General features: G+C 29.9%; 1 protein-coding gene across 3 annotated transcripts in view; it reads left to right on the top strand.

Annotated features, from left to right (window-relative positions):
• Positions 1-18,631, top strand: part of LOC117166856 (myogenesis-regulating glycosidase) — a 59,837-nt gene extending 41,206 nt beyond the window's left edge. The window contains exons 5-9 of one of the 3 annotated variants that reach the window (XM_033351223.1): positions 609-805; positions 9,514-9,644; positions 13,696-13,908; positions 13,983-14,093; positions 16,561-18,631. In XM_033351223.1, the coding sequence (XP_033207114.1) occupies positions 609-805; positions 9,514-9,644; positions 13,696-13,908; positions 13,983-14,093; positions 16,561-18,463 (2,555 nt within the window). In that variant the 3' untranslated portion in view covers positions 18,464-18,631. Of the gene's footprint in view, positions 1-608; positions 806-7,079; positions 7,286-9,513; positions 9,645-12,912; positions 13,367-13,695; positions 13,909-13,982; positions 14,094-16,560 lie in introns of those variants that run through there. The other 2 variants (XM_033351224.1, XM_033351226.1) reach the window with 2 other exon arrangements.
• The last annotated feature ends 1,930 nt before the right edge of the window (positions 18,632-20,561 follow it).

Genomic DNA, 20,561 nt, shown 5'->3' with positions numbered 1-20,561 from the left:
AACTGAGGCTTTTCTGCGTCTCGACCTCTAGGACCTCTAGGTTAGATGCGCCATGTGTTTTGTTTTCTTGGTCCTATAAACAAGTCCCCCTCAGCAAAAGTCCTACGTCTGTTACATAGCATTCATCCGAGAAACTGTTCCCATCATATTTAGGACTAGTTTGATTCATAAATTCTGACAAAGATTTGAAGGCGATTTAGTGATTTCGGCTTCAACAGTTAGGAAATAAACAAACGAAATGGTAGCGCACGTCTTGTGCGCGTAGATTTACTGCTATTTCCAATTTTTTAAATTATTTTAAATCAAACAATATAAATTCCTTTGATATCTTATCACGCCGACATTTAAACTTACGCTCAAGCTGACTGCTTATATCTGTTCAGTAATTAAACAGAGATTAGCCAAATACACAGACTTGAGTGCACTTTTATGATTTACCAATTGATAAATACTCCTAATTTACTTTTTGCACGCTGTAAACATTATTTGCGGATTGTTAAGGATTCTTAAAAATGGAATAACAATGTTGAATAAAAATATAAGTAATTTAATTTTACTCCTCAAATAAACTATTTGTTTGTTTTAATAATTTTAAAAATATATTGCAGTTGAGGAACCTCTCTTGTCGCCGTTCAATGAAATTGACGTAATTATACCCAAAACAAAGACCCAAAATAACGAAAACTCGTCGAACACGCCACCTGCAACCGAGATTGTAGGTCTCGGAGCAAAAATTCGAAAAACAAGCATATCTATGCCGAGCAAGCTCGATGATATGGACGGTCTCCGAATTGATGAGCAAAAGGTAAGAATTTTAAAACATAATATTTATTTTGTGTACTTCGACAAAAAAATGTTTCTTTAACTTTCTTTTTCAAACATGTAGGAAACGTCTATTAATTAATGAAGGCTGATTTTTGAGATTTTAGACTCCCCGTAAGTTTGCTGCAACCCTTTTCCCTCCATTCTTACGTAATATTGTATATTTTTTACTCAATATATAAAAAATATATCAATTATTTTCCCAGTAAACGTGATTTGAAAGCGTTTCTACAGATTTTAAGAGATTTAGAAATATTTCAATAAAAAGTTTCACAGTTGTTAAAGGGTTTTAAGGGGTTTTAAGAAATTTAAAATTAAGTCACAGGATTTCAAAGGGTCTTGAAGTATTATTGTATCCCGAAGTATTTTCACGAATTTTGAAGGATATCCGGAGATTTGAATGAGATTTTGAAAGATTTTGAAATTTTTTAAATGATTGCTTTGAAAATGTTTCAAAGGGTTTTAACGTATTCAATGATTTGAAGCGATTTCAAAAGATTTCCAAAGATATCAAATGATTTCAACGGATTTTAAGAAACTTAACGAGATTTTGACGATTTCTGGGGATTTCAAATGATTCCAAAGTATATCCACGAATTTCAGAAGATTTTGTTAGATTTCGATGGATTTAATTGAAGTTTGATGGATTTTCAAATACTATAAAGGTTCAAAAGGGTTTGAACAGATATTATAGGGTTTAAAATATTTGAAAATGAGTCGCAGGATTTCAAAGTATTTTAAATTATTTTATGTGATACCGAAGTATTTTCACGAGTTTTGCATGGTATCAGGTGATTTGAATGAGATTTCCAAGATTTGAAGAGATTTAAAAGATTTTCGTTGACTTAACAAGATTTCAAAGGATTTCAAGAAATTCCAAAAGATTTAAAAGTATACCCACGTAATTTATAGTACTTCGTAAAATTTTAAAAGATTTAACGGAATTTAAAAGAAATTCCGTATATTATAAAGGATTTGAAGAGCACTTGAGGAACCTTAATAGTTATAAAAAATGTTTTAATGGACTTTTAAAGGGATTTCAAATTTTTAAGGATTTTAACTGATTTTTCTAGATTTTAAGATATTTTCACGGATTTTAAAGGACCATGAAGGACTTTTACGGGATTTTAAATATTTAAAGCGACAATAAAAAATAAATGAAACAAGTAATGAAATAATGTTATAGTAGTATAAAAAGTATTTTAAAAAGCCAAAACAAGTGCTAATCAATATATTTAAAAAATCATTAGAAAGAGGAAACTTATGTAAAGTATATAGTGTACCGCCCCATCACCTCAAACATAATTTCTGTGACTAATCACAGGGGTGGCTTCCCACCCCTACGAGACGTTGGAAACGTTTAAGGTTGTGACCTATATTATTTCTATGAGCAGTCACTGAAAGACCAAACACTTATCGACTCAAGCCCATTAGACTGAGATAGATCGTATTGGTTTCGAGGGTAGTACAAGACTGTCCTCCGCTGAGGAACAGGCAAGGGTGCAGCTAGATTCCAAAGTTGCCAGACACAAATCTAACAAACATTCAAAATATGGAAAATTAACAACGTTGAAATTTGTCCAGTTAATGATTCATTTTAAGAGAGATTTCAAGTTTGGGCATTTTCAGTCATTCCAAAACTAGTCCTTAATATAAAATCTCTAAACGATATTGTCGATTTCGAATGTCACAATACTCGATTTCATTGCTCTCTGCGTGCGACTCAGTGGGTTAGGCAGCATTGGAAAATATCGAAAAAATTGTCACGATTGCTCGTACTTTGATAGCTACACGCGTGCGACAGAGCAAAAATATCTTTGGACAGATGAATTGTCAACCAAGAAGATTAATGCTATATTAAAAAGTCTTCCCGCTCCGCGGGCAAAATCTCATCGCGCGCTGGGGGCGCGGCTAGCAAGTTTGAGCGCGCTTAAGGCACGAGACGGATGAATCTCGCGCTTCGCGGTCGGACATGATTACGCCTCGCGCTTCGCGCTCGAATATTTATGGTTTGCATTTGGAATGGTTTAATAAAACTTTATCAAAAAGATCTCTTTCATACGCCAGTATTCATGGGAATCTTCATATTCTGAATTGTCTACTTGAGTATAGATTAAGATTCTCAAAGCTCTGTAGGCTTTGGAGTACACATTCTCATCGTGACACTCGTGCTGCGCGGTTGATTTCCCACAGAATTTTCACACTTAAACAGGTTTTGTTAAATATTTTTTTCTCTCGTAAGTTTCGACATTTCTTCACACTTTTTTATTTTATTTTTTTTATTTTTAATGTTATTTTTCACGAATAAAACAAAAAGTACGCTTCTAATCAAGAAGTAATTATTTACTAATTTATAGATTTTTTGGGGGTTCACAGTTTTTGTCAATTCATATTTGTTCGCATTCTACATAGGTTGACCACAAAATGGATTTTATTTTTAATTTTTCATTATTTTTAGGGCAACCAAAATTTGAATTTTTGATTTTCTAAGAAAGTCCAAAAATTTGTTATGACAATCTTATATTGATTTTAAAAAGCAATGTTTTTCTTCCTTTGACATTTTTTCATCTCTTGCGTTGTTTGGCTTAACATTTTGAATTTCAGTTGTTTTAAAAAATTTTGAAAATCTTATATCTCTGGTAATTTTTTTATCGAAAAAAGTCATTAGGATAAATTATTTGTCCATTTAAATACTATAAATATCCGTACATAGAATTTTCAAATTCGGAAAAAAATTGGTCTCAAAAATTTTCAAAATGCGCTCACTTTTTGAATTTTTATAAAAAATGGTTGGTTAAAGAACTCGTCCTTTCTTTTGGGACCTAAAAAAAGTGTGCCAAAGATGGATTTGATTCGTTCATTTTTTCGAGAGTTATCGTGGTTATGGACGGACGGCCGGACGGACAGATATACAGACGCGATCGTCAAAACCTGATTTTCGGATTCAGGGGGTCTCGAAACGTGGAGATCCGTTGAAAAACTGTGATGTCAAATTCACGACAGTTCTGATACTTTCTCAATCATAAATGATGAGAATGTAAAAATACGATGTTTGAAACAAATAACTGAATTTTCAACACAAAAATATCAATTTGCAATTCAAAATTTCAATATTTCTCCGAAAGTGGGATAGTTAAATTTTGAGTTAAAGAATTTAATTTTTAACAAAAAAAAAGGAATGTGCAAACAAACGGTTGAATTTTCAACTAAAAAAGATCAATTTTCAATTCCAAATATCAATGCTCTACCAAAAATGATATAATCCAATTTTATTTTACATAAATTAATTTTTTACTAGCTATGAAGGAATTTTCAAAAAAATAATTGAACCCTCAATAAAGAAGATGAATTTTCAACCGCGAAGATTAATTTCCTAACTTTAAAAGACGATTTTATTAAATATCATTTTTCTATCAAAAATAGTATAATCGACTTTTTTCTTAATTAAATAAATTTTTCACCGAAAAGGGAATTTTTAACAAAATAATAGAATACTCGAAAAAAGTTGAAATTTCAATTAAGAAGTTTATTTTTCTACCAAAAATGACGAATTTTCAACAAAATTCTGAATTTCTAAACAATGTGTCGAAACAGATAAATTTGTCTCCAAATAGTTCAATCTTTAACGAAAAAGGATCGATTTTGAACCAAAAAGATTAATTTTCTACCAAAACAGAAAAATTAAAAAAAATGTTATTAAGTAAAAAAGGTCAATTTTTAATTTAAAATATCAATTTTCAACCAAAAATAGTAGAATCAAAATTTCATTTAAAGAAATTGGTTTTTGACAAACTGAAAAGGAATTTTTTTAAATAACAGAATCCTTAATGAAAAATATTAATTTTTAATCAAGAATATTAATTTCTACCAAAAATTTCGAATTTTCTACAAAATCTAGAAAGTTTCAAACAAATATATGTTTTTTATCTAAAAAAATATCATTTTTTAACCAAAAGTAATATAAGTAGAATTTACCATTGTAGAAATCAAATAAAAAATAGAAATTTGAAGAAAATACTTGAATTTTCAATCAGAAAGGTTCGTTTTAAAACAGATTGTAATTAAAAGTATCAATATATTTTAAACCAAAAATGGAAAGTTAAATTTTCACTTCAAGAAATTAATTTTGAAAAAAAATTGTCAGAAAAATGGTTGAATCCTAAATTGATGAATATTGTATATAATAATAAGATGAATATTCAAACAAGAAGATTAATTTTCTACTAAAAAGAATAATTTTTATCAAAATCTCTAAATGTTTTAACAATTTGTTAGATTTTTAACTAAAAAAGATCACACTTTAATTTAAAAAATTAATTTTCTACCAAAAATGTCAGAGTTGAATTTCCGAAAAAAAAGAATTAAAAAGAAATAGTAAATTTTTTCACCAAAAAGAGATGAATTTTTAACTAAAATTATTAATTTTTTAACTGTAAAGACGAATTTTCAACAAATAAAGAATTGTCAGTTAGAAAATAAAAAAATTTGTCCCAATTCTTAAACTTTTGACTATTTTTCTGTAAAACAGTTATAACACCTTTACCCTCCATCTACCACCATTAACCACATTTTTCACAAAACCTTCACCCGCACATGATAAGTTTTCAAGTATTTATTTGTTGAAAGTGTTATTTTTAATACAAAATTTCATCAATTTCAATGTAATTTGAAATATAATAATTATTGGTTCAATTTTACAGGAAATATTTATGTTTTTTATAAACTTTAATATAAAAAGTCCAGGGGACAGTGGGAGACTTAACTAAGCCCGAGATTCGACAATTTGCAGAAATTTGAGTTCAATAATGTAATTTTTTTCCAACTTTGTAAGGATTAATCTACTCTGGTAATCAAAATTCGTACGCTAATCATATATCGCGTGATTCTTTACAAAGTAGTGTAATGATTTTGTATAAGTCGGATTAATGAAACAGTTATTACTAAAATTTGTATGACATTGAACGCATGAACTAATATTGGGGAGACTTTACCAAGATTTTCAGGGAAGAGTTTGCCAAGTGGCAACAAGCTTATTACATGTGTTTTCCTACCTATAAGGTCATTGATTATTATAATGCGTGTTCAAGAATGTTGCTAAATTGATTTATAAAAATTGTGGTGTAAAAATGCAAAGTTCATTATTTAAATAATATGATTATCTTCAACGTGAGTTACAAAATTGTAATAAATGCTATTCATAAATATTAGGTGTAAATTAATTTTTAACAAAAAAAAGCTCCTTTGGAATAAGATACGTCAATTTCATTTTCTACCAAAAAATATAATATTTGTTGAAATTCTATTATAAAAGATTAATTACAATTTCAGATACAGAACTCATCCCTTGGTGTCTTCTATTGTTTCATACTAATATTTTATAACATTCATTAAATATGTATAACATAGAAAGGATAGGCTTTTCATTTAGTCTTTTTCATAAAAAGATAAATAGGCGCGCGCAAGACTGCTAGTATAAGTATAAAAAACATAAACTGAACTCTAAAGTAATATCGATGCTGAAGTAGAAGGATTCAATACGTATTTTTACTATCATATTCATAATCAGCGCATGAAAATACATATGTATACAAAGTTTAAAATTAATTGGAGGTACGTGCTTTTCGGAAGTATACCCGAAAAGCGCTCAAAACTGTAGCACTTGCGAAACTTCAATAGTGATTTTCTCACAAACTATCTATCTGGAAGAAAAAGTGTGCGAAGTTATAAGCATATACTTTAAATGGATCTTAAAATCTCATTTAAAAACTTTTCCGAAATTTTCTACAGTTACCGAAATAAATGCAAAAAATCATTGATTTTGTGGGTTTTCCATGGTTTTCGCGATACAATCACATTTTCGGGTATTTTCACTATCATATTCGTAATCAGTGCATCACAATATATGGGTAAATAGAGTTTCAAATTAATTGGAGGTATGAGCTTTTTCGAAGTGTACCGCTTACACCCTGCTGACCAATAATTATATTTTGTCCTGTGAATTTATTATACTTTTCAATTTCATAAAGATATTAACTGTCATGAAAATCTTTGGTAAACGACATATTCCGTATTAAATAATTTACGAATTAATCAAATTCTTAATTACCTGCCTAATTTTACTCTATAAATAAACATTCATTTTAAATAATGACCTTCGAGGAATATTTTCTTTCACATTGGGAATCAGAATATGAATACAATCGGCTTTCTATTTTACAAATGAGTAGTTTAAGACCTAAACTTTAGTTTCGCCTGCTTGTCTTATCACGTACTACAGTTTATTTTTTAATATTATTATAAAGTGGAATTTCATTGCTATTTATTCTGTAGTTGAAATTGATTTCATGTTTTTGGAACAATGAATAATAAAAATGAAGAGGATAGTCGACAAAATGTTGTTGATTCCTTGGACGTGGTACCTGTTGAAAATCCAAAAGGGCAAACTTTGAGTTCAATAACAGAGGTCTGTTAATTAATCATATCTGCTTTATTTTTGCTAAATTAAACTTTTAAATTACAACAATAATGCTCTTATAACTATTTTAAATACCACTCATAATATATAAATTGGAATAATTTTGATTGACCCAATTACAGATTTAGTGAGAGATACAGTAAGCATTATCAATAAATACTAAAAATTAAATATTTTCGTATCTCGTGCTGTTGGTAAATTAACGACAATTCTGTCAAACCTTTATCGAGCCACAAAAAACCGGATTCTTGCACAATCAAGATATTATATAACAGATGTAATCGTTAAATATACAGCATTAAACGTAAAAAAATTATCTTTTTTATTCAGTTGTTGCCAGTACGTCTGAGGGAAGGTATACAGGTGTTTCACTCACTTGCGTGAAAAGTGAAGTGCTTCAACTCTTAATTCGATTGTTCGTAAATAATTTGATTGAAAAATAAAGAAACAACTTCTAATATGAAAAATTCAAAAGACGGATTATCAAATATGAGAAAACATGTGTTTTTAAAGGTTGTAATTTATAATAATAATACTAATAATAATAATAATAATAATAGTACAAATAATTAAGAATGTGACATCACACATGGAAAATATAAGTGTAAATAAAAATCTTTTGAAATTAAATATATGGTCGAAGACTGAACTACTTTGTTAAACATTCATTTTAAATTGCTGAAGATATAACTTTTTTCTTTAAATTGTTTGTTCAGTTGTCTAGAAATTACTTTCTTTAACCGAAAGTTTAGTTAATCCACTTTTTGTTGAAAATGGATTTTTTTATTCTGAAATTTCCACTATTTAGTTGAATATTTACGTATTTTGTTGTAAATTCGTCTTTTTTGGTAAAGTGTTAGTCCCTTATTAGAAAATTAATGTATTGACCTGCAAATTTATGTAATAAATTCTTGGTCAAAAATTAATCGCATTTAGTTAAAAATTTTACTTTTTCGTTAATCACTAAATTATTTGGTAAAAATTCGTTATTTTGTATTAAAAAATTAATTTTCATGCGTGAAAATTTAACTAATCCATTTTTAGTTGAAAGTGATTGTTTTCATTTAAAAGTTGAACTATTGCACTTTTAATTGAGAATTCATATTTTTTTCATGGAGTATTCAACCACTTGGCGTACGTTGAACTACTTTGTTAAACATTTACTTTATTTTTACAGATTTAACTACTTTGCTGAAAATTCTTCTTTTTTTGTTCGAATTTTTTTTTCTTAACTGAAATAATCTGATCTTATTAATAATTCAACTGTGTTGTTGAATGCCTTTTTTAGTTGAATTTCACTGTTTTTTATTTTGAAGTAAAATATTTTTTATTGATATATCAAGCATTTAATTTTTCGTTGAGAATTCGTCTTTTTTGGTTAAATTTTTCTGTTTTTAATGAATAATTAGAATATTTTTTTGTATTAAATATCGACCATATAATTACCGTTGAGAATTGATATTTTTTTATTGAAAATTTATCTACTTGGATGAAAGTTGAACCTCTTTTTTTTTAAATGCATTCTTTTTTCGATGATTCATCATTTGAATTAAAAATTTAAATACCTTGTTAAAAATTTAATTATTTTGTTTGAAAATGAACTATTTTGTTAGGCAGTAATCTTTTTTATCTAAAACTTACCTGTATTGTTCAACATTTTTTTTTATAAAAAACTCGTACTTTTCGATTGACAATTTTACTGCCTTCCAAAAAATTTGTTTCCTTGGCTTGAAAATTCAACTATTTAACTAAAAAAGAACTGCGTTTTATCAACAGTTAATATTTATTCTTTAAGGGTTTGACTATTCGGTTGTAAAAACAAATTTTTGGTTTATAATTTTTTGTCAAATTTGACTTTCATCATTGTAGGTTAAATGTTGAACTATTTGGTTTAAAAATCATCTTTCTTGGTTAAAATGTTATCTGTTTTAGTTGAAAATATAACAGTTTTGTTGAAAATTGAATATATTGCGATTTGCTATTGAATTCGATATGTTACCTACATATTAAATTTTATTTACCAGAATTTATTCCCCTATTATGCCTCTACTTTCGTCAAAATTCTTTCCCCTCTTTCCCTTCTTGGAGAGCATTTTGGACTGTAATTCCTATTCAGATATTATATTTTTACTTATTGTGTATCACTGTATGCGTTTATCTGATATTATTCTTGTAGAATGTAAATGAAAAATCCTTATCAGATCAATTTTTTTCAGGGAGTAACTTCAAAATTTTCGAGACCTGATAGTGATAGCAGTACAACATTCAGCAATAGTGGATCCACTCCAAATGGAAGTGAATTGTGCTCTGAAACGGAAGATGAAGAAAATGATGATGAATTTTCCAAGTAAGTATAAAAGATAAGAAAATTCTGAGGAAAATTCAAAGAAGATGTCACTAAATAAGATAACATAATTAATATATAATTACTAATTTATTAACTAATTACTTGGTTAACGATGACTTCGTTTTTAACGTAATTCATAAAATTGACAAAAAAGAATCATTGATTATTGCAACACATTTTAGAAAGTAGCCCCAAGCGTATATAATAAAAAAATAGTTGAGTTCATAATAGTTTATTTAAATGTAGTTATATTCGTAATTGTTTCTTTTTCTGCTTAAATCAAAATTCTTAATGTTCCTTTAACATTAATTTATGAAAGCTCGTTCTATTCCTTGAAAGGTGCTTTATAATTATATTCGTCATGTTTTTATAGAATATTTCAAAGAATAGAATGAACTTTTCTGAAATAAAATTAAATGTAAATAACGGCTTTTGGCTAAAACTAAAAAAAACATATATATATGCAAATAACTACATTAAAATTTACAATTATATCCTCAACTACTTGTTCATTATGTACGCTTCGCATCCTCTTCTATATTCTTTCTGAAATAACCAATGGACCTTTGTTCCATTTTATTCATCAATTTCAAAATTAAGTAATTTCGAATTTGACGTTAGAGCTAGAATATTCTTAAATTTTAAGCTCCACACAGCTCATTTTTTTGCGAAAAGCGCGCTTTTCAAATGCTATTTCAAATTGCGCGATCGTTTCATTATTAACTTTTCGAATATTTAAAACATGCTTCAATTTTAAAGGTTTGCAGTTAGAAATTTGTAAAAGGTTTTATGTCTCGAATTGATTTTTTTTTAGGGCTTAAATTAAACAAATGATGTTCTTAGTATGCAGTACGTACAAATTAAAAATTTTAAACTCTAATTTTTTTTCTCGGCTGAAAAAATAATTTGCGTCTTTTTTTCGAAAACAACATATTTTGTCACCAAAAGATTCTACCACTTAAAGTGTGCATACCTTCCTGATTGGAGATGGATCTTCAATAAAAATAAAAATCATTTCAAATCAAGTTTTTTCTAGAAAAACGAGAAGAATCGAGTTTTTAGTAGATTAATTCCATTTCAAATCAAGCAGATAAGTCTAGTTAAGGAAGTCAGAATTATTTTCTATTCAAATATATCATTTTATGGTGAAAATTAAGGAACAGATATTTTACAGTTTCATAAACAATTTTTTTATCTGTTACAACCATGCGAAGTTTACTTGGGAATTATAAAAAATTAACGTTTTTTTCAGAATGCAATATTGTAATTTTTAATTCTAAAATGCAGTAACCGATTCCAAAAAAACTGAAAAATTGAGAAAAGTTACAAAATTGCGGCTTTTCTTTTGAATTCTTCAAAGCCAATTTTTTCCATAACGCCTTATTTTTGAAAAATTGAATTTTCGTATTTTTTTCGTGAACATGCGAAAGGTACAAAAAATGTTTTCTTCAAAGTTTACACAACTGTAAAAGTTCTAAAAATATAAATGTTGCTCTTTTGTGATAACTAGCATTGTTTCCAAAAAAAATTATACGTCAAAAAGTAAATTTCCCCTTCACAAAAATGTTTAAGCCCCCATAAAGCTCTTTGTTATATAAGCAGAAACTGTAAACAAAATATCAGAAGAAATTAAAAAAGTATGGCTTTCCAGAAAATTTTCATTATATTTTGAAAGCATAAGAAGAAAGGATTTTCAGGAAAACTTTAACTTTTTACTTTTTTTTATATTTAAAAAAAGTTTCTGCTAATATAAAAAAGAAATCCGTTCAGTTTTATGTGGACATAACAATAAATTTTCGAGATTCTGACAAAGCCCACTTTAAAGAATTAGGAGAAAAAAAAACAGAAACCATTTTACCAATTTCCAAATTTTTCAATTTTTTGCTGCAAATCAATTATAAGAACAAGAATTCCTAAGTCGAGTAAAAAAACTAAAATACCTGCGTTCGCTCGAAAATTGCTGTATTTTGAAATAATGCCTTATTTTTTTTAAATTCTCAGGTTAGCTTCAAGTGATCGAAAAAAATAAATTTTTTGGGCTAACTGTAAAATACAGTGCTTTCACTCTAGAATGATATATCTAAATAAAAAATCATTGCGACACCATTGTCTAAAATTTTCTGGAAATTGCGCCTGATTAAAAATGGAATTAGCCAGTAAAATATTCTACATTCAAAATTGCAATCTACACATACAGAGGGTGGAATTATAGTACTATATAACTAATGTTTGGATCAATGATTGGTTTATTGTATAAGAAATTTGTAAATAATAAGATACACATTGTGGTGAAAGGATTTCTTTAACATCTTACCTTTTGATACAATAATTTAAAAAAAAATTACTTAAATTTGATTTAAAACTTTAATATATTAATAATTTGTTAACCTTTCAACATTGATATTTTTTATTGGAATTATTATCATTTATTGAAAAAATTCACATTTTCAGCCAAAAATTGTTGTTATACTGTGAAATCACCATGTAATTTTAATCTTAACATTCTCACTCGATTTTTTCAGAATTGACTAACCTTTTCACATAAAAAATATTTACCCGTATTCAGATGCTTCATATCTTGGAAGCATGTTTTTATTTTTTGTCTTAACTGAAAATTGAATTTTTTTATCACAATCTATAGCTGTGCCTACTTGAATTCTAGGTTTGTGGCACTTCGAGATTGTTAACTTTCACTTCGATTTTTTTGGACACGGCAAACCTTTCTGGGTCAGATTATTTTTACATAAGTTCAATGATTCTTGTCCTTTGGTACGGGCTTTTGTTTCATCTGTAAATAGTGATTTCGAAATTACAGATTTCTTTTTCTATTCCCTGAAAAAAATCCCATTTTGTTGTTTGTCAGTTATGTACTGCTACCTTTCATATATATTTTCCGCTTGAGATAAATATTTGTCTCCTCTGAATTCTGAACTTAATTCATAAAAAATATTTTTTTTATCCCAATTAGTTATCTCAATGTTTGTAAAATAATAATAATAATAACAATTTCACTTGCAAGATATTATAATCAGCTTGAGGATGTCAAGAGCTAATTAATTTTTTTAACTGAATCGCGAGTTTCTATTGGAAGATTCTGTGGCTGTCATAATTATTTGAGGTTCTCATTATTGCGAAACGCAAGCGGTTCTCAATCAGCGACTTTTCTGATTATTTCGGTCAACGTGAACTCACATTTCAACGTTGACGTGGAAATACTTATTTTTCTGTGCTTAGCGCACGAGATGAGATGAGATGCCAGTCATGCCAGTCGTGTTCAGGGACTTCTCGCGTGAACGTCACACTATTTCTTTCTGTATCGTTTCAGGGTTATCGTGAACTGTTTTCTTCCATCAACTAATGACTCGATTTAATTTACGTACTCATCTTCTAATACGTCTCAAGATATTTTGATAGTGCAAAATTAAATTGTTCCTTGTGTCCGTTCAGTATATTTTTGTGAAAATTTGTTGTTATTGTATAAAGTATTTGAGCTTCTGTGTTTAAAAAGATAATCAGCTGTTAATCATTACTAAGAAAATGAACGAGCTCTCTGGTATAAGACAATATATCAGTGACTCATTACTGATTAAACTTATTGTTTCTTGTTCAGTGAAAATAAGTTTTAGACATTTTATTTAAAAAAATTATCGTTGTAAATTGGGATATTGTTGAACCAGAATGATCCCTAGGTATGATGTTGGAAGCGCCGTATCTCTACAGAGGTATAGCATACTTTATAATAATGATTTTTATCGTTTCAATTAAGGTCTATTCAAGTTATATAAAATTTAATTTTAAGTACGACTAATTTTGCCTGCATTAATTACTTGCAATTAAAAAAATACAAGAACGAGTAGTACTGCTATTTTTCTTAGGAATACTAACTATACATACCAAAATTGCACTCTGATAAAAAGCTCGAAGTTCAAACTTAAAAATTCTGAGTTTGTTGATTAATTGTATTTCACGGAAAAATTAAATACACATAAATTATTCTCATATCATTTGTATTCTACTATTTTTATTTTATATAATCTTTTAATATTTTCAGAATTCCGTTGCAAACACCCCCAAGACGAAAAACTGCATCGCCAACATCAAACCGGAAATTGGGGAACGAAAGTTTGGAACTTCCAGGCGTACAGAGTCCCCATTCAACAATAACTAGTGTGAATAGTATCCAAAGTCTTTTAAAGGAAAAGTTCCAGTTATCGTTGCCTCAGGCTCTTCGGAGCAACAAAAAAAGACAGAATGCTGACTACAGGTATTGATACAATTTCTTTTAATGAAATAGAAATATATTCAGATAAGAGTAAAATGAATGCTGTATTTTTTCAGACTTCGAGCATTTGTTGGAATGCTCTTTCTGTGTATCGTCTTCCTTGTTGGATTTGCACATGTTTACTATAACACACACGTCTTACAACGTGCATACTTCGATAGGTTTAGGTAGGTGATTAAAAATTCATTTCAATTTTTAAAAAATTAACTTCTTTTAAATCTGGAACCACTTTGTATAGCTCCATTTTCTAGTGAAACTATGGTATCATTTGATTTTAAAAATGGTATCACTTCATACTTTCTTATTGAAAAAAGATACCGTCTAGTACCAATCGATTTTGAATAAAATGTTATCACCTGGTGAAACCACTCTTGGAAAGCATATGATTTTAGTGACATAAAGATGACTTTACTATCAACTGGTACTATATACTTGCTACAATTTGGTAATAGTCGATCATTTGATGAAATTCTATGCGTGAATTTGTATAATTTACCACTATCGAATTTGTATGTGTTGATTTAAATTGTTGGTACAACGTCACTTGTACAATTGTATTCGTTAATTTTTAACTCTTGATTAAAAAATAATTCTGTTTGGTATTGAATGATTTGCAATTGGTTTTCCTCGAATTTTTCCATAAACTAAGGAGTACAACCTTCTTTCGAAACTATGTGACAACCGAAATATCGAAAAAATCCCAGATTTCGACAGGTTCGAATTTAAGATCAATTATTAATTTCACCAACTATGATTGAAAACAACTTGAATTTGTAAAAATAAGGAAATTTATTTTCATAAACTGTGCGCTAAGTCGTGACAGTCGAATTTTTGAAAAATTCCAAGATGGCGGCTAGTTTGAATTTGAGAAAAATGATTAATTTCAACACTCTTTCAGGGATGCCTCTCAAATTTGAGAAGATGAGCAAGTTTATTTGCAGAAATTTTAGACTGGTAAGTGAGAGGCGAAATTAAAAAAAAATCCAAGATGGCTCGTTTGAATTTAAAATAAATTATTAATTTTTCCACGAAGGCAGTTTATTTGAAAAAACTATGCAATAGTTAGTTCCAGCCGAAAATTTGAAAAAAATCCAAGATGACAGCTGGTTCCGATTCAAGTTAAATAATTAATTTTACTGTTTTCAAGGGAATCATCTCATATTTGGCAAGATAAGCAGATTTAATTTCAGGAACTATGCCCTAGAGCTTGACAGTGGAAATTGAAAAAATTCCAAAATGGCGGCTGGTTGAAATTTAAGAATAATTGTTTAATTTCACCATTTTTTATCGGATGCCTCTCAAACATGAAAAAAATAAGCAAGTTGATTTGCAGAAACTATGCAATGATCAATGATAGATGAAATTTTGGAAGATTCAAGATGGTGACTGGTTAAAATTTAAAATAAATTATTCATGTGATCATTTTTCGAGTTAAGATTCTCATTTTTATCAAGATAAGCCAATTTATTTTTACAAACTGTAAACGAGGCCTTGACAGTCGAAAATTTGAAAGATTTCATCATGGCAATTGATTCCAATTTAAGGAAAAATAATAATTTCACTATTTTCAAGGGAGGCCTTTGAAACTTGGCAAGTTAAACAAATTTATTTTTAGAAACCGCCCTGTTGTCGGTGACACCAAAATAAAAAAATCCAATATGGCTACCAGCCAACATCCAGCCGGTAAACTAGATGTGTATAAATTGACAATGCGTAATCTTTCAAAATTTAGATTTATACACAAATAAAATTTTACAAAGCCAGACTAATATCTTATAATAAAAGTAAAAAGGTCCATTGAATTAAGAAGCTTAGTTTAAACCGTCATCTTTCATTTTTTTCCATAATTTCAATGTCAGTTTCTCAAAATAAATTTTGCTCTTATTTGTTAAGTTTTTTCCCAAGCTTGACAGGCAGTTTTTGAAAATAATTTTTAATTAAAATTTTTTCCAAGCTTGACAGGCTTCCGTTGAAAAATTAAACTTTTTTTAGAATTTGAACAGCCGATATCCGCGATTTTTCCAAAATTTCGATTGACACTGACTATTGCATAGTTTCTGAAAATAAATTGGCTAATCTTTTCAAGTTCGAGGAGCTTTCCTTCAAAACTAAGATAATTAACTTTTTTGTAATCATTTTGGAGTTTCTCCAAATTTGTCGCCATTTTGGTCTTTTTTAAAAAATTGTATTGTCACCTCTTGCTTTGTAGCTATTAAAAATATTTTTTCACGAAAGGGTTCCTTTTATTGAAAACTAAAGAAAATACAATTTTTGACCATAATTTATAGATACGCTATTTTAAAAATTTTAAAAATTTGAATTTTTACTCTGCATTACATTTTTCTGGTTAGAAAGGAAGTTACGGTCCTAGGCTAATAAAAAAATTCGACTAGAATTGAGATAGTTATGTGGAATTTAATTTTTTTTACATTTTTGCCCATGCTAATTATATGGAAAACTTCAAGGGATGTGTGCTAGGGGTAAAAATTAATTGATTTGTCTAATAATTAAAGCACATCATTTGTTTGATCATTGTAACAGTAACCACCCTTGGGAGCACTAGAATGTTGTGTTCGAAAAATAAGTGACTCCGTACTGATCAGAAGTAACTAAAATTGTTTAAATTTCTTGCAGGTTTAACAAAAATGAAAGAGTGATGCACATTTACAACCGTGTTGGTGCAGAGATCATAGCAGCTCGTCTAGGGCTTGAAATTTCGCCCGAAAGCGGAGTATTCCCCTGTCTTCCGCACCACCAACGAGCAGATTCAGTGTGTCTTGAATGGTTACAACAAACTCGCCTCTACCTAGCCCACACCAGACATGAATCCATGGACTGCTACCATTTCACTTGGCAAAGTTTGAACCCCTCCTTCGACCCTAAAGACTGTTTCGATTGGTCCCATAAACGTGGTCACTGGTATGGAGGAGGGCAGATTCAAAACATGGCCTACCCTCTCGAGCGAGGGAAGTTAGATCTGAGTCCGTTCATAACCGGTGACACTCAAAAGTACCCCTTTGGAAACGTCTTGAAAAGATACTTCCTCAATTCTAAAGGAGCTACAATTCTCGTCGATTCTGAAACACCCCTCTACGTATCGATCAACGCGAACAGAAGCAAGGAATTTTGCCTTCAGGCCAAACATGACAACTTTGCATACATTAACCACCTCACCCCTTTTCCTCACCTAAACTATTCGATCTGTGCCACCGATAATATGAAAAATCTTCATTATAGAATGGCTGAAAAGAGTCTTTGGGATGGCCTTAAGCCAGATGAACTTCATGCAGTTCATACTCTTCTTACTGAACCAGTTTGGCAGATATCTCCTACGAATGAAGCTGCCATTTACAACTACACAGAGGACGTTATTGCCTTGGGATTTCTCAGACAGGGACATGTTCTTCTCAGCGACGAATGGCAACCGAATCCGGGAGATTTCGTTCTGGATGAGAAGCGATTCCCCTCGATGGAAGAGACCATCAATATCATTCACCGAAGAGGTTTCCGGATCGTGTTTAGTATTCAGCCCTTCATATCCACCGAGTCTCAGAACTTCCAAGACGCAGTAACTAATAGGCTCCTAATATCTGAAAGGGGTAGTGACCCTAGAATTCCAGCACTAACAAGGTATAAAAATATCAGCAGTGCTGGTGTCCTAGATATCACGAACAGAAAAACACTTCCCTGGTTAGTAAGCAAACTTGAAAATCTGATAACGAAATATCACGTGGACTCGTTTTATCTGGACTTAGGAACTGCTCATGATATGCCTCATTATTACAAATGCGAACATCCTCTGACTAATCCGGACCATTACAAGACGATGTTCACCCAGGCGATTTTGAATTCGGTACCAGTGATAGGAGTCTCTGGTGCTATTTCGAGACCGAGAGCTCCAGTATTTGTATCCTTACCGCCGTTTCCTTCTTCATGGAAGGCAATTAAGACAGTTATTCCTACTATTTTAACTTATGGGATGATTGGGTATCCTTTCATCATGCCTGGAGCTGTTGGAGGAGATATTGCTCTTCCGATGGCGGATAATAATCCTGACAATGATTTTGAAGTCAGCCTTCCAGACAAGGAACTTTATGTTAGATGGCTTCAGTTATCAACCTTCTTACCTGTGATAAGGTTTACGCATCTACCAAGCAAGTATGCTGATACCGAGCTTCTAGGCATGGCCAAAACATTGACGACTCTTAGGCAAAAGACCGTTACACCACTCTTGAAGAAATATGCGAATAATACTTTGGATACGGGTCTTCCGATTATTAGGCCACTCTGGATGTTGGATCCAACTGATCCGGCTTGTCACGTTGTGGTGGACGAATTTTCTGTTGGAGAGGAATTGATAGTAGCACCGATTTTATACTCAGGAAGCAGGCAAAGGGAAGTTTATCTGCCAGGAGGAGTTTGGCGAGATGGAATTGATGGAAGCCTCAGAAAGGGCTCGAGATGGATTCACAATTACAAAGTAAAAGACATACAAATTGCCTATTTTGTTAAGATGCCCGACAATACGAGATTTTAATTTTAGGATCAGTGCTATCATTTCATCAACCTTACTTTGATATGACACGATTTAGGGTGTTATGGACATGAGATTGAATTATACGAGGCACTTGTTTCTCAATATTAAGTGCAGTGAGATCCTTAGTGTGATATTTTCATTAGTGCATTTACTTATCACTTTTATAAAGTGAATGATTTTCATCAATAACTATAAGTAGTTTTAAGAAAATTATGAAAATAAAATTTGGTCTATATCCTAAAGTATAATATTGATTTATCAGAATTTTTATTCTAATTAAGAATCTCCTAATCAAAAAGATGTTTTTAAACCTATTTGAATAGATTTTAATAGGTATTCTAAAATGGTCTTCAGTTTAATATAATATTCTATAATTCTCTGAATCGTTCTCAAATATTCGGATATGTTTTAAAATGTTCGAGGGTTTCTCATGTTTCTAAATGTTATGGGATTTTACAGAATATTCTGTATTTTCTCAATGTTTTATGCAGGCTGCTAAAGAGTTCTGAGAATTTTTAAAAAGTTCTAGAATATTCTCGAGTCTTCTGAAACTTTGTCAAATATTCTTCTATTTCTGAAATTCTTTGTAATTTTCTGCTTGATTTTTTACATTTCTAGAATATTGTACGATGTTGTTTAGGCAACTGCATTTTTCTAAAAATCTTTGGACTTAAATTGTATTGAAAATTATTTATTTGTACCTAATAATCCATAGAAATTTTGAAAATATATTTAACTTTTTTAGGCTATTTTTTGCAATATTTCTGGTTTATTTAGAGTAACCTACTACCAAATGTTCTGCACTTCTTTACAATAATTCTGGCAGGTTTTGAAGGCGTCTAGAATGTTTTGGAATGACAGGTTCGTCGTTAATGTTTTTGAAGAATCCCGAACGTTACGAAAAGATCCGGAATATCCTGGAATTTTCTGAAATAATTTGAATGTTCTAACAACAGACCCATTCAAGTGTCAAGGAAAACAAAAGACTGAAAAGTGAACAATTACCTGTTTTGCCGTTTTAAAAACTTCATTTGTAAAACAAATTGCACAAAGACTAATAGACGATTTCAAAAAAAGTAATAACATCATTCGATGCAGCTAAGAAAATTACAAGAATTATATGTGTTTTACAATTTTTGTATAACCTCAATTGGTGCCGTAGTATAAATAAACAGTTAAATGGTATTACAGTGAAACGTAGAGTAAATGCCGACTTTGGGGCTGACCTTGGACTCAACTTCTTAGACAAATGCCCATTTCGAATGTAAACAGTCAAGTGTGAGTGAGCACCTCCCGCAGCTACCCTCACCTATCCCCGCTGCGCCGCGTTAATTTTTGGAAGAACAAACTCTGTAGGCCCTATCTCTAGGGTTCACTGTATTTTATATTTATATACTTTATATTTATATATTTTATATTCTATTATTGTATTTCTATGTAGATTCTGGAATATTCTAACTTTAAAGTATAATAATAGAGGAATCTAAACGACATTTTTGGTACATTGATGAAATTTTCAGAATATTGAGATTTATTCTAGAATTGAGAAATGCTCTAGAGTTTTGTAGAATATTCTGGAATTTTCTGATTTATACATTCTTGAGCGATCTGGGTTTTTTAAAGAATATTTTCCTGTTTCTAAAATTTCTTCTATATTCTGAAATCTTCTTTCCATTTTCAAAATGTTCTGAAATATTGTGAAAGGTTCTAGAATGATCTGTAATAGAATATTCTTAAACCTTTTTAAAAGAATTTCAATCTTGTAGAATGCTGTCGAATATTCTAAAATTTTCTAGATTTTTTTATGAATTTATTGAGCATTCTTCAAATATTTTAGAACATTCAAGAATATTCTAGCAAATCCTTTCTAGAAAGTGTAAAACTTTCTCTGTATATCTTTATTATATATGCTATATTGTATGTTTGTTTACTATCTGCTTTGTTGTAGTTTATTGTTAATGCTTGAAAATTAAATTTTGTTTACTTCAAAAACTTAAACTTACAAATATATGGTATCGAATTACACTAAACTCTCGCTTTCAGTCACCCCGTTCTCGGCCTTCTTAGAACTGCTGGCTCGCGCAGTTTCTCATGGGAG

This window comes from Belonocnema kinseyi, chromosome 2, assembly GCF_010883055.1.
Source record: "Belonocnema kinseyi isolate 2016_QV_RU_SX_M_011 chromosome 2, B_treatae_v1, whole genome shotgun sequence".
Lineage (NCBI taxonomy): Eukaryota > Metazoa > Arthropoda > Insecta > Hymenoptera > Cynipidae > Belonocnema > Belonocnema kinseyi.
This window is presented reverse-complemented; position numbering and strand designations above follow the sequence as displayed.